Source organism: Monodelphis domestica, chromosome 2, assembly GCF_027887165.1.
Source record: "Monodelphis domestica isolate mMonDom1 chromosome 2, mMonDom1.pri, whole genome shotgun sequence".
NCBI lineage: Eukaryota > Metazoa > Chordata > Mammalia > Didelphimorphia > Didelphidae > Monodelphis > Monodelphis domestica.
Window position 1 is genome coordinate 431,112,969 of NC_077228.1, and position 12,897 is coordinate 431,125,865.

The window sequence follows — 12,897 nt, forward strand, 5'->3', positions numbered from 1 at the left end:
TTATCTGCATTAACAGTCAACATTAGTAATTGATTTCCTGTAGGCATGTTAGAAGTCTTAAAAATGAAAACCAGTTAAGTCAGTTTAACTTGTTGATTCTCCAATACCTGTGTCAACATGGAATCTAGAAACCCCAAACTTGTAGCCTAGTAAGATCTGATGAACCTCAAGTTTTAGGACTTATCTAAGTTGGAGACCTCAAAGTTTGTACTTGTTCCTAGTTCTGGTGAGAATCCACCCTGAAGGGAATCTCAGGCTAACATTTCCTATTAGGCGGGACTAAGCATATGCTAAGTATTCTTTTTGTCTTAGGTTGTCTTCACTCTGGTATCAGAGGTTTCCCAAGAAGACCCACACTAGGGCAGGGACCATCCTGTAGTATCCATTGTAAGCAGCCCCTTCTCTTAGACCCTAGCCTCTAGCTATGGTTCTTTTCCCAAGCTTGAGAGTATTAGGTCAGTATGGTTTGTACACTCCCATTTCCTTGTAACCACTGTAATGTCAATCAATCATCTTTCCCTGCCCCTGGATCCCCCAAATGGCATACAGGTTCCCCAAATTCTTTTGTTCCTTGGAGTCTTCATCTAGTGTGGTGGCACTCCCAGGTATATGTCCCCAGAGTCCAAGGTGTAAACCCTGTAAAAGTTGTGGCACCAGACTGAGTGAAGGGCCAAATATTGGACTTATCCCTATCCTGATTAAACAGTGGTTTTTCTGACTACTTTAGTAGTTCTGTGTTATTTCCAAGTTAACACATGGCGAGCCAGCCAGGATTTGAACCAAGAATCTTCTGATCTGTAGTCAAGATGCATTATCCGCTGGCCCTTGGTTATGTTATTTCCAAGTAAACACCAGCATACAGATACTATGTTATAGTCACTGTCTAGAATGCATAATTATTATTAAATGGAGAATTCAGAAACAATATGAACTTTACCTCATTTACAGATGAAAGTGGAAGGTTAGCCCTGGATGGCTGTTTGGTCCTAGAAGCTTTTAGTGGTCTCTTGATTTGTTGAACTTCTAGTTTTCCAGGTGGCATAGATGAATAACACCTCTTTAATATTTTCATAGGCCACTCTCTATACAACAGAGTTTGCTTGTGATTCATTTTCCTGGAAGTACCAATAGATTTCACGGATAGAACATTCATTTTTCCAACTCTGTAGAACACAGTCTTCAACTGAGACATTATGCTTGCAGCTGACATTTTCCAGTTGATGTGTCCAGGGAATGAACATTTCAAAACACCAGCTGTTGTTTCAGAAAAGCATAAACCTAAATTCTGATTTATTGTCAGGGTTATGCATGTTATCTTTTCAAATTCCTTTAGTGGTTTTATTGTTGGAGGAAGAACTCTAGGGAGACTTTGGTACTGGCATATTTTTGCCAAAATGCAGGGAAGTTTTGCCAGATCTTGAAGCAGTTTAACTTGCATCACAGCATTGAGAACTAAATAAAACAAAATTTTAGAGTTTAACATTAAAACAGCCAGTCAACAAACATTTACTAATAAAGAAGGGCAAACACATTCTCCCTTCAATAAAGAAGTTCATGTTAAGAGTGGAGACAACTAATTTAGATCTGCACAAGACAAATACAATGTAATAAACTCCAAAGGGAATGTTCTTTTCATAGATGTGTAAAATCTTGAAGGCATAACAGAACACTTAAGCGGAATCCAAGAGTTGTATCTGTGACCTCAAATGAGTTACTTTCATAATTTAATCAATTAAACCACAAACATGAAACTCTGTCAGCAACTGTGAGAGGAACTGAGGATACAAGAGAAAAAACAAAACAATTCTTGAACTCAAGAAGCTTACATACTACCTTCACTTAAAATTGTAGGTCAAATCTCAATTAGGTTCCAGACTTAAAATGCACAATAAACATTTGTGGAGCATAAGACACAATTAAAAGAAGCTTTTTAAAAAGAACACATAAAATACCAATTGAAAAGGATAAAAGACAAAAGGACACTACTTGAACCCTTCAGAATAATCATCACGGCAAACAATTGTTGGAAAGCATTTCACTAAAGGACCACAAGAGAAGCAAGGTCAAGAATCTACCTTCAACTGTTTATGGGCTGGACCTCATATATCAGAAGGCAAGGAAAGAAAATGGCCCTAATGCCCCTTTAAAGGAACAGCCCAGGAAGAGATGATTCCCTTACTCTACCCCAAACAGGTGTTGCTCTTACCTCATCTTACCCCCCCTGGTGGCAAGGTCCCTAAAATTTCCAAGGTGAACTTCCATCTTGGAAATTCTAAAAACAACCCCAGCACAAGCAGCACTAGAATAACAGAAAGAAGTTTTTTTAAAAAAGGCTCCTAAAAAGTGTCAGAGGAGCAATGTCTTCTACAGAAGAAACATTTGTGATGACCAGAAAACATCCACAACCACAGATTAGATGATACCTCTGATGCTGCCTCCAGTTCCTACAATAGGTCTGGATCAGCTGAACGAAAACAGCTAAGAGCCTCTTGCCTGCAACTTATCCTGGGATCTAAGATGACACCAGGATTTGCCTTGTACTACTATTCTTGTACTTCATTCAGTGTTCCCTGACCCATCAGTCAAAATAGATATGATAGAGAAGAGGTGGAAAAAATCATCTGGGATGATAGTGAATAGTAGTTTATTTGTTCATGTAAATTCTCCTGAAAGCTAACTCCAACAAACTTCTGGAATGGAAAGATCTTGCCCTTTCTTAGGGGTGGTACTAATTTATTAAAGATAAAGCCTTTGCAAGATGTCTCACATCCAACTTCAATGGTGTGGAGAACTGCAATGAAAAGCTGTTATTTTAGATGCAATTTCGGTGTTTCATGCATGATACCATCTGCCTGGGGACGGCATGGAAGATGAGAAAATGAGCAAATGTAAAGACAATGTGCTCAATCTTAGACCTTCTTCACAGTTCAATATGGATATCCTGAGCAGAGCAATGGTAGAAGCGGGCCAACAAAGGAAGAGGCAATAAGTATTTATATTGTACTTACTATGTATTGGCACTATGCTAAACACTTGATAAATATCTCATCAGAAACTCACAACTTTGCAAGATAAGTGCTTTTATTGTCCCCATTTAACAGTTGAGGAAACTAACTTAACAACAGAGTTGTTAAGTGCTCTGCTTAGGGTCACACAGCTAGTAGGCATCTGAGGCTGGATTAGAACTTAACATCTTCCTGACTCTGGATACAGAATTCCATCCAATGCCACACCTAGCTGTCATGAGGGAAGAAAGATGTATTATTTAAGTCATGATTGGTTTTCTCAATAACAGTCCGAACTGGCACTAAAACCATTTCTTGAGTAATTATTAATTGTAGTCTTGTTCTGCTAAAGGCGAAAGGAATCAGTAAAATCAATTTCTGAAGAAAAGGTACGTAGAAAACCTTAGGGATCATACTGTACAAATCCTTCAATGTCATAAACTCTGTTTTGAAGAGAATATTTTTGTTATACACTGATCTGACACCTTTCTCTCAGGTGATTGTTTGGAAGTTAACTGGGTTTTAAAATGTTAGGGTGAACCCAGAGAACTATAACACTGTGTATATCTTAAGTTATTGCTGGGTCTATTTCCCTGGGAGATGAGGGGAAAAGGGAAAGCACCTATATGTTTTAAAATATTGATAGCAGCTCTCTTTGTGGTAGCAAAGAACTTTTCTCTAGATCTACCTTTTTAAGACTGTCATGATTCATCCTTGTGCCATTCATCTTCAGAACTTGCAGTTACTTTCTCATGCAGGCATTTATATATACAAGAATTTGAAAGCAAGAAAGGCCCTTATTGATAATCTAAAGACTATGTCTTCCCAAAATGTAAAAATCTTCTTTGGTTTTATTATAAGGAACTTTTAAATATATAAACAGAAAATGGTCAAGCAAGAACTCCAACTCTAAATTTTCAACTACACCAGCTGCTTGAAATTTTGTTGCCACCTTCTTTGACACCTCTAAATAAAATTCTTAGAATGTATGAAACAAAGGTCCAGTTTTTAGAAGCACAGGTGTGATAAAAATTTATTCTCATTACCCATTAAATTTTTTAAAATTAAATTAAAAATTTTTCAATTACACATACAATTTTTGACAATTGTTTCCTGACATTTTATGATTCAGATTCTCTCCCTCCCCACTTTCCTGAGGGGGTAAATAGTCTGATACAGGTTTTATCAGTGCTTTTATGCAATATGTATTTCCACATTCTCCATGTAATAACTGAAGACACCTAACATGTATATAATAAAAAAACTCATAAAGTAAATAAAGTAAAGGGTGGCATGCTTTGATCTGCAATCACACTCTAACAGTTCCTTCTTTGGCTTCGGTTTGCATTTTTTTTTTTATCATGAGTGGCTTGCAGTTATCTTGGAACCTTGTTTTGCTGATAAGTTTGGTCCTTGGTTGATCATCATGTATTTTTGTTACTGGATTCATTGTTCTCTTGGTTCTGCTTACTTCACTTTGCATCAATTCATAGAAGTCTTTCCAGGTTTTTCTGAACTTATCCTGTTCATCATTTCTTATGTTGCAACAGTTTTCCATTACAACCATATGCCACAGTTTATTCAGCCTTGCCCAATTGATGGACATCCCCTCCGTTTCCAATTCTTTGCTGCTACAAAAAGAGCTGCTAAAAATATTTTTGTACAAGTAGGTTCTTTTCCTCTATCCCTGATCTCTTTGGAATACAGACCCAGAAGTGGTATTGCTGGGTTAAAGGGTATGCATATGGTCCTTTGGGAGTGATTCCAGATTGCTCTCCAGAATGGTTGAATGAGTTCAGTTCCACCACAGCATATTAGTGTCTGCATTTTCCCATATTATATCCAATATTTAACATTTTCCTTTTTGACCATATTAGCCACTCTGATAGGTGTGAGGTGGTATCACACAAAGTTGTTTAATTTGCATTTTGCTAATCAATAGTGATTTGAAGCATTTTTTCATATGACTCTAATTTTAATTTATTCATCTCAGAACTGCATGTTCATATCCTCTGACCATTTATCAATTGGGGAATACTTTTAATTTTCCAAATTTCTTTTATGACACAAATATGGTACTGATACCTAAATGAGTAAGAGCCACAACAGAGAAAGAAAACTATAAATCAAATCTCCCCAATGAAAAATAGATGCAAAATTTTTAAATAAAACACAGCATTATATCATAAGAATCATAGACCATGACCAAATGAGTTTTATAAAATGAATGCAGGGATGGTCCAATATTAGGAAAACTATCAGTTTAAGTGACCATATCAATAATAAAACTAACATAACCATATGATTTTCTCAAAAGATGTAGAAAAAACCTTTGACAAACATAACACCCATTACTTATAAAAACACTAGGAAAACAATGGACACAAGCTTTCCTTAAAGTGATAAAGGGTATCCATCTAAAACCATCAGCAAGCATTAACTGCAATTGAGTTAAACTAGAACCCTTTCCAAGAAGATTAGCAGTGAAGCAAGGATGTCCATTATCATCACTATTAGTTAATATTATACTAAAAACACTAGCTATAGCAATAAGAGCAGAAAAGAAATTGACGAAATTAGAACAGGCAATGAAGAAACAAAACTATCACTTTGGGCAGATGACCACAGAGATTCAATCAAAAAACTTAGAATGAACAACTTTAGCAAAGTTGCAGTATACAAAATAAACCCACACAAATCATCAGCATTTCTAATTACCATGAATGAAGTTCAATAGCAAGAGAGGGGAAAAGAAATTACGTTTAAAATAACTGTAAACAGCAAAACACTTGTAGGGAGGAAAAGGTAAAGATTTTAGTAGTTTTACTGTAACGCTGGTTACAAAAGCCAGGGTCTACAGTCAGGTCCAGTTTGGTCTGGGACTATGAGTTCTTAGATCCTCCAGATTTCATAAGCATAGGCAATGACTCAGTAGAGATTGTGAGCAGGGATAGGAGTTCAGGTGTATGTTCTGAACAGGCGTCCTGAACAGGGTTTATGAAGTAGATTTCAGAATAGATTCTAGTAATAGGGTTATGTCCATGGTATCCCCCTATATGAAGTGGAAGTTGAGGGGATCTTGAATATTTCAAAGTATACCCTTTATAACCACTATTAAAAATATGACTAGGGAAACTGTCACTTAAAATATAATACTTTTTTGAGAGAGAGAGAGAGAGAGAGAGAGAGAGAGAGAGAGAGAGAGAGAGAGAGAGAGAGAGAAATGGAGGGGAGCACTGTCTCAAGTCACTGACCTAAAATAAAAATTCACAGAAAAATCCCTTGGAGAATTCTGATACAATCAAGGCTCCCTGAAGGGATTGTAACATTTTTACAATGGTTGTGTGTAATCAGAAATCCTGTACCCTTGAACTCCATTTCCCAGCACCTCACTCTCCTGTGGTTATGTATTGTGGATAAAAATCTCCCTTTTTCCACCTCTTTTCCCCTTGTCGTCCTCTTGCGGCTTTGGTGGAACAGGCTTTTTGAGCAGGGAGATTAGCTTGGGCACATGGTTTTATTTTTGTTAGATAATTACCTTTTTATTCCTTTACTTCTAGTTATTAATAAATCTTATAAAATATAATATTTGAAGTTAGTATATATTAATTTTAATCTTACGGTTGGAGACAGAATGTTGCATAGTTTTACAATGGCTTTACAATGAACACATTCAACTAACTAATTAACATCTTTGAGAAATTGGAGAACAGCTGTAAACCTCAAATTTCCTTAGACTTATAATTGTTGAAAATTTCACCATTGGGATATTTCATACTTGGAAAATTTCTTACTGATAGTCTATTGGAATGGGAACTCCATTGGCATGGGAGGTTCCTTCTCTTCCCTTCTTAAGATTACTTTAGGACAGAAACCCTTTGCTGAACAATGGAAAGGACTTTGACCTATGCTTAAGCATAGAACAGGAATTTCTTTGAGTCTTGATTGATTTAGAATTGATACAATGGAGATACTTGGAATAAATCTCCACCCTATTCAGTCCTAATAGGATTGAGTAAGGGCTGCAGCCTAGATCAAAATTTAATTATTCCAATCTCTACCATACTCAAGTTAACAGGATTTAGAAAGGGCTGTAGCAAAGGAGTATAGATTTAATCATTTGAAAATATGACCTTCAACAGACATGTGCAAAAGCCAGAAACCTCTGGGCGGTCCTGGGTTAAGCGAGAGCCTCCATTGACAGGGAAATTGATGAAGAGTGATTGGTAGATGTGAGGACTGAGGGGAGGCAACTTGGATGGTGTCCTTAAAGATAGGAGGGTCTGGAGACTGAAGGGGGTGGAGTTTTTTTTGGGTCGGTGTGGTTCCTGGGCTCTGAGGAAGCTTGCTCTGAAGGAAGCTGAAGGTGGGGGCCTCTGAGACTGTTTCTCCATTTTGGACACGTGAGTAATAGGGACTGATCTCTTTTCTTTGCCCCAGCTATCTAAGGGCTTGGGCCTTTTGGCCCAGCCTAAACAGAAGGGGTATTTAAGCCCTATTCCCTTCTCTCCCCTTTCTCTCTCTATATATATCTCTTAATTCCCTTCTTGCTCCTATTGTAATTAAACTCCAAAAAAGGCTGACGGCTGACTTGAGTTTTTCATTTAGGAATTACATAGCTGATTCCTTGGCGACCTTAAATTAATATATATCAGTCTTTTAAAGTGATTCCCTTGTAACACAGCTTTACAGTGGGTACATATAAGCATTTAGTTATTTTAAAGAAAGGATCAGGAAGTTGGAGACAGAGGTTTTAATACAGAAATAAAGGACAGGAATATTATACCAAAAGAGGTGGAGGTCAGGACTGAATTATCTGGGTGGGGAAGATGTCAAGCCATTGGTGTTGATTACCTGGAAGAAGCCTCAGATATAATGGAAGAGGCTTCTATGATAAAAGGGTACTCAAGATTGATACTTACGATTTGATCATTGGGTACTTTAGGGTTCTAGGACACCTGCCCTTGGCAAATTCCCAAAGAAATTCAAAAAACTAAATTCAAAACTGAAAGGAAGAAAGATTTGCAAAAAAAAAAAAAAGGTTATTAGCAAGATTTTGCAAAGAGGGTCTGGACACATGCAAAGAACTGAAAGGGCTGTTCTATAGCTTGAGGAAAAGGTAAAATGGGACACACTGAAACAGTTGGGAGCTGTTGATTCCTGTCCTTCAGGGAGATCAGAAAGGGAACTTTCTGTGGCTTGATCTGTTGGAGCCTAGAGGGGAAGGGTTTACCTACCTGTTCCCTGGGAGCAGAAGGTATCCTGCTTTCCTGATATCCAACTATCCTGAGATCCTGCCAACCCTGTGTCCACATTTCCATCTACCTGTGTTCTTGTGAGATCCAGTGTCCTGAGTGTTTCTTGAGAGCTGAGAGAAAACTGCCAGTACCCAGTAAACTTGTCAGTGGAAAAGGCAGAGCCATCTTGGCTTTGGCCTGAGAGGGTGAATCCACCAAGAGTTCAAGCTATCTTATTTTGATGAACTTTAAACTTGTCTACTGTTAATTTGGAGGACCAGTTAGTTCAGATAAGTTAGATAATGTGGGTTTTATAGAGTAGGGAAAGGCAGCCAGAAGACAATTTCTTGAGAAGTCACTAGAAAGGAGGGTGGAATATCCAGAGTTTTAAGCTTAGGGATGACTCCTTGTTCCTGGTCCTCTTCCTTTTCTCTTTACTTGATTATTAATAAACCTTAATTAATTTTTTTTACATCACCTCAACTAGTCAGTGTTTTGGACCTTCAAACTACAAGTTCAGGCCAACCCTCTGAGTGGTGTACCCAAACTGTGATACATCACCTACTCAAACCTTTCTATACAGATCACTCACCTCTTTCAACACTGTTGGTCCTACAGGGAGAAAGGTAGAGTAATCTTGTCTTGAAGGGAGCTTGAAGAGAAATGGATGGGGGAAAGGGAAAAGGCAATTTTACTAACTTTTTGGAGATGTTAATAACTTGAGAACAATACACTAATTTCTCACCCCCTTTTCTCCTCTCTCAGGTAACTGTCCTAAAACAACAGGGCTGGGAGCAGTTTCCCCATGTCATAACTTTAAGAGTATGTGACAAGGTAATGTGAAGTGTATAGACACTTTCATCACTGCAGAGGCTTTTAATACTATATCTTATTTAAACCACACAGTTACAGCTTATCAAACTATTGTAGAGGAGTCCTTATAAGTGATTAAAAACTACTTGGTTAAATTTTTTCTTACATAACCAGGAGTATACTTGCTAAAACAAACTCATCAATGTATATGAACATAATTACAAAACACTTTTCACATAATTAAATCAAATCCCAAATAATACTCATGGATTGGCCAAGCCAAAATAATAAAAATGACAATCCTACCTAAATTAATTTACCTATGCCAGGCCAATCAAATTACCCAACAATTTTTTCCTAGGACTAGAAAAAATAATAACAAAATTAATCTGGAAAACAAAAAGTCAAGAATATCAAAGGAATTAATGAAAAGAAAAATACCAGCTGTACCAGATCTCAAACTATACTATAAGGAAATAATCATCAAAACAGTCTGGTACTGGCTAAAAAGAAATACAGTACTGAATCAATGGAATTGATTAGGAAATCAACACATCATAGTTAATAACCATGATAACCTAGTGTTTGATAAACCTAAAGATCAAATCTACTAGGGGAAGAACTCATTATTTGACAAAAAAAACAACTGGGAAAACTGGAAAACAATGACAGAAACTAGACATAGACCAACATATCATGCCACACACCAAGATAAACTCAAAATAGATATTTGATCTAGAAATAAAGGGGAACACCCTAAACAAATTAGAGGAACATGGAAAAGTTTACCTGTCAGACCAAAGAATTTATGAACAAATGAGACAAAGAACATTATGAAAAATGAAAAGTTTGATTATATTAACTTAAAACTGTTCTGTACAAACAAAACTAATACAACCAAGATTAGAAGGGAAACAACAAATTGGGGGAAAAAAATTTATGGCAAGTGTCTGTGACAAAGACCTCTTTTTCCATTACCTATAAAAAGAGAACCCAAACCCTTTTGCTTGGCATTTCAAATTCTTTATAATATGGTTCCAGTCTTAATGTATCACTGTTTTCTTGAAATACTGTTCCAATAAATGTAGGCTCTTACTTGGCATCAGAGAATCTGAAGCTGGAAGAAACCAAAGGCATCATCTAACCCCTCATTTTAGAAATGAGGAAAGTTTTAACTCACACTCAAATTCAGGTATATGCAATTGGCAATTGAAAAAAAAGGCAGAAAAATAGGTAAAATTTTAATTACATGCTACATCTGCACCATTTCCCCAAGCACAGTAAAATCTCCCTGCATTTTAACCATGCTCATTTTCATTCTTAGAAGCATGTGAATCATTTTTGCCCCAAACATTAGCTCCTGCATCAGTCTTTGTCTGGAGTGACAAGTCATGTCCACATCAGAACAGTGCTTTCTTGAATGCTATTTAGTTATTAATATTTGCCCCGAAGTATAAGAGCAGTGAAGTTGGTAACTCTGATAAGCCTAAAAAAAGTGGTAAAGTGCCAAGGTATGTTTGTATAAAAAATACTTAATAATGGGGTTCAGTATTATGCTTAATTTTCAAAATATGAGAAGGGTATAGAAACATATTGGTATAGAAAAAGGAGGTCATGTTGCAATTCTTTCCTAATCTTTGCCTCCCTCTCCACCAAATCCCAATTATCTGGTATTCACTTCTTTGTGTATATGCTACAACTTATTCATCAGTAGAAAAAAACAGTATCTTGAGAGCAGGGATTGTTTGATTTTTGTCTTCCTATGTTACCTTTCACAAAAATTTAATGTTTGTAGAGGTGTAAAATTAATGCACTGAGAAATGAGCAATGGATTTGGTATCATAAAAAGAATAGGAAATCTGGAGTGAGCCTAAAAGCTGAAAATGGTTAGGGCAGTATGTTTTACTCAAGTTATGATGAGTTTCATTCTTTAAGATATTATCACTCGTATCCAGACTTTCTCATGTAACTATTTCTGCACAGTGAAATAAGTGATGGATTTGGCATCATAAAAAGAAAAGAACAAGAAACTTGGCTTGAAGACCTGTAAGTTCAAATCCTTGTTCTGTTACCTATGTAAACTGCATTGGGGCTAGTCCCTTAACCTCTCTAAGTCTTAAGTTTCCTTATCTGTAAATGGAAAAAACTTGAAAATACAACTTCATTTTCACTGACTTTTAAATGAAACTTAGCACTGCCTTCTATTAAGAATTAATAAAAACCACTGTTCTGAGAAGGGGTCTGAGGGCTTCCCTAGGCTGCTAAAAGGGTCCATGACATAATAGCGGGCATTCATATAGTGCTGTAAGATTTGCAAAGTACTTCACAAATATTATATCGTTTTATTCTCACAGCAACCTTAGGAGGTAAGTGCTATTAGTAGCCACATTTTATAGGTGAGGAAATTGAGTGACTTGCCCAGGGTCACACAACTAGTGAGTGTCAGAGGATGGCTTTGAACTCTGGGTGTAGGACTTTATACACTGGGACTCCTAGATGAATTTAACACACACACACACACACACACACACACACACACACACACAATGTCTCTACTCTAGGGACAGAATTCTCGACCTGGAGTCGGAAAAGACTCATCTTTCTAAATTCAAATCCGGCCTCAGACACTTACCAACTGTGTAACCCTAGGCAAATCACTTCACCTCTGTCTGCTTCCGTTTTCTCATCTATAAAAGGAGATGGATAAAGAAATGTCAAACCATTCCAGTATCTTTGCCAAGAAAACCCCAAATGGGATCACAAAAGGTCTGACACAACAGAAACGATTTAATAACACTATAAGGGAATGAGTCTACGGTGCAAATTTGAACCGCAGCTCTTCCAATTACTGGATGATCCTGAACACGTCACTTAAATTTCCAGGACCTCAGAATGAAAGTTTGTTTAGACTAGAGGACCATCAGGTTCCCCACCCCCGCCGCCAAGACCCTACCTCTTACTTCTCGGAGCTGATCTGTCAATTCCACCAGCAAAGGAATGTGTCCGGCTTATCTTTTTATCCCCTGGGGCTTCAGGGGCGTATAGGTTTAAGACTGGTGCGACCCAGTAGGTCAGCAGAGGAGAGGGAAGCCAACGTGACCCAGGAGGCAGGGAAGAACAGGCCAACCACCCCCAGCTGGAGGTGAGAGAAAAGACTCCTCCAATCCCAGGAAGAAGAGGCGGAGCTGGCTGGGCTTTAGGGGTTATTAACCTCCACTAAAAAGACAGAAGAATGCAATGCCAGCGGCTACAAACTTCTTTTGACGCACAGCCAAGGTGACCTCCTAAACCTCCTACCCCAGGAACCGATCCTGGATCCATTCCGCCTCCACACCTGGCTCGACCCGCAAGCGTTAATTTCCGCGCACGCGCAAACGTAGATCCCGGGCGTGCTGCTCACATGACTGCTCTCCCCGTTTCTCCTTCCTCTCCCCCTCCTTCCCCACTCTCCGTGGTCTTTGATTGGGACCTGAACCTGCCATTGCTGGTCTTAGAGTGTCGCACAGTGGAATGTTGAATAAAGTTTGTTTATTCAAAAATAAGCAGGCAGTATGGCTGTGGGAGGGGAGGAGGCGGGGTTTGACCAACCGGCTTTGGTGACGTAATTCCTACACCGCCTTTTTCTTCTCTTTCCTTAAGAGTTTCCCTTTACTTTCTGTGCCCCCGGGAGAAGCTTGAGAAGCTGAGGCTTGAACCGCGATGGATGTGCTTCCTATTCGGATGACTGCCAAAGAGGAAGGGTTCGTCTCGCTTCCTTCTCTTTTTTAGTCCCCCACTCCCCACCATTGCCCGTAAATAGGATCAGGATCTTGGAACCAATCCAGAGCGGGTCCAATAACGGA

General features: G+C 38.1%; 2 protein-coding genes across 20 annotated transcripts in view; one reads left to right on the plus strand and one right to left on the minus strand.

Moving 5' to 3' along the window:
• RMND1 (required for meiotic nuclear division 1 homolog) overlaps positions 1–12,426 on the minus strand; it is a 60,704-nt gene extending 48,278 nt beyond the window's left edge. Inside the window, exons 1-5 of one of the 17 annotated variants that reach the window (XM_016428952.2) lie at positions 12,009–12,426; positions 11,688–11,742; positions 8,835–8,894; positions 7,928–8,010; positions 938–1,452 (exon numbers count right to left, since the gene is read on the minus strand). In XM_016428952.2, the coding sequence (XP_016284438.1) occupies positions 938–1,438 (501 nt within the window). In that variant the 5' untranslated portion in view covers positions 1,439–1,452; positions 7,928–8,010; positions 8,835–8,894; positions 11,688–11,742; positions 12,009–12,426. The remainder of the gene's footprint in view (positions 1–937; positions 1,453–7,927; positions 8,011–8,834; positions 8,895–11,687; positions 11,743–12,008) is intronic. The other 16 variants (XM_056818933.1, XM_016428953.2, XM_007484743.3 and 13 more) reach the window with 16 other exon arrangements.
• Positions 12,427–12,504: 78 nt separating this feature from the next.
• The window catches only part of LOC100032145 (damage-control phosphatase ARMT1-like), a 37,779-nt gene continuing 37,386 nt past the window's right edge, over positions 12,505–12,897 (plus strand). The window contains exons 1-2 of one of the 3 annotated variants that reach the window (XM_056818938.1): positions 12,505–12,577; positions 12,695–12,795. In XM_056818938.1, the coding sequence (XP_056674916.1) occupies positions 12,755–12,795 (41 nt within the window). In that variant the 5' untranslated portion in view covers positions 12,505–12,577; positions 12,695–12,754. Of the gene's footprint in view, positions 12,578–12,636; positions 12,796–12,897 lie in introns of those variants that run through there. The other 2 variants (XM_056818940.1, XM_056818937.1) reach the window with 2 other exon arrangements.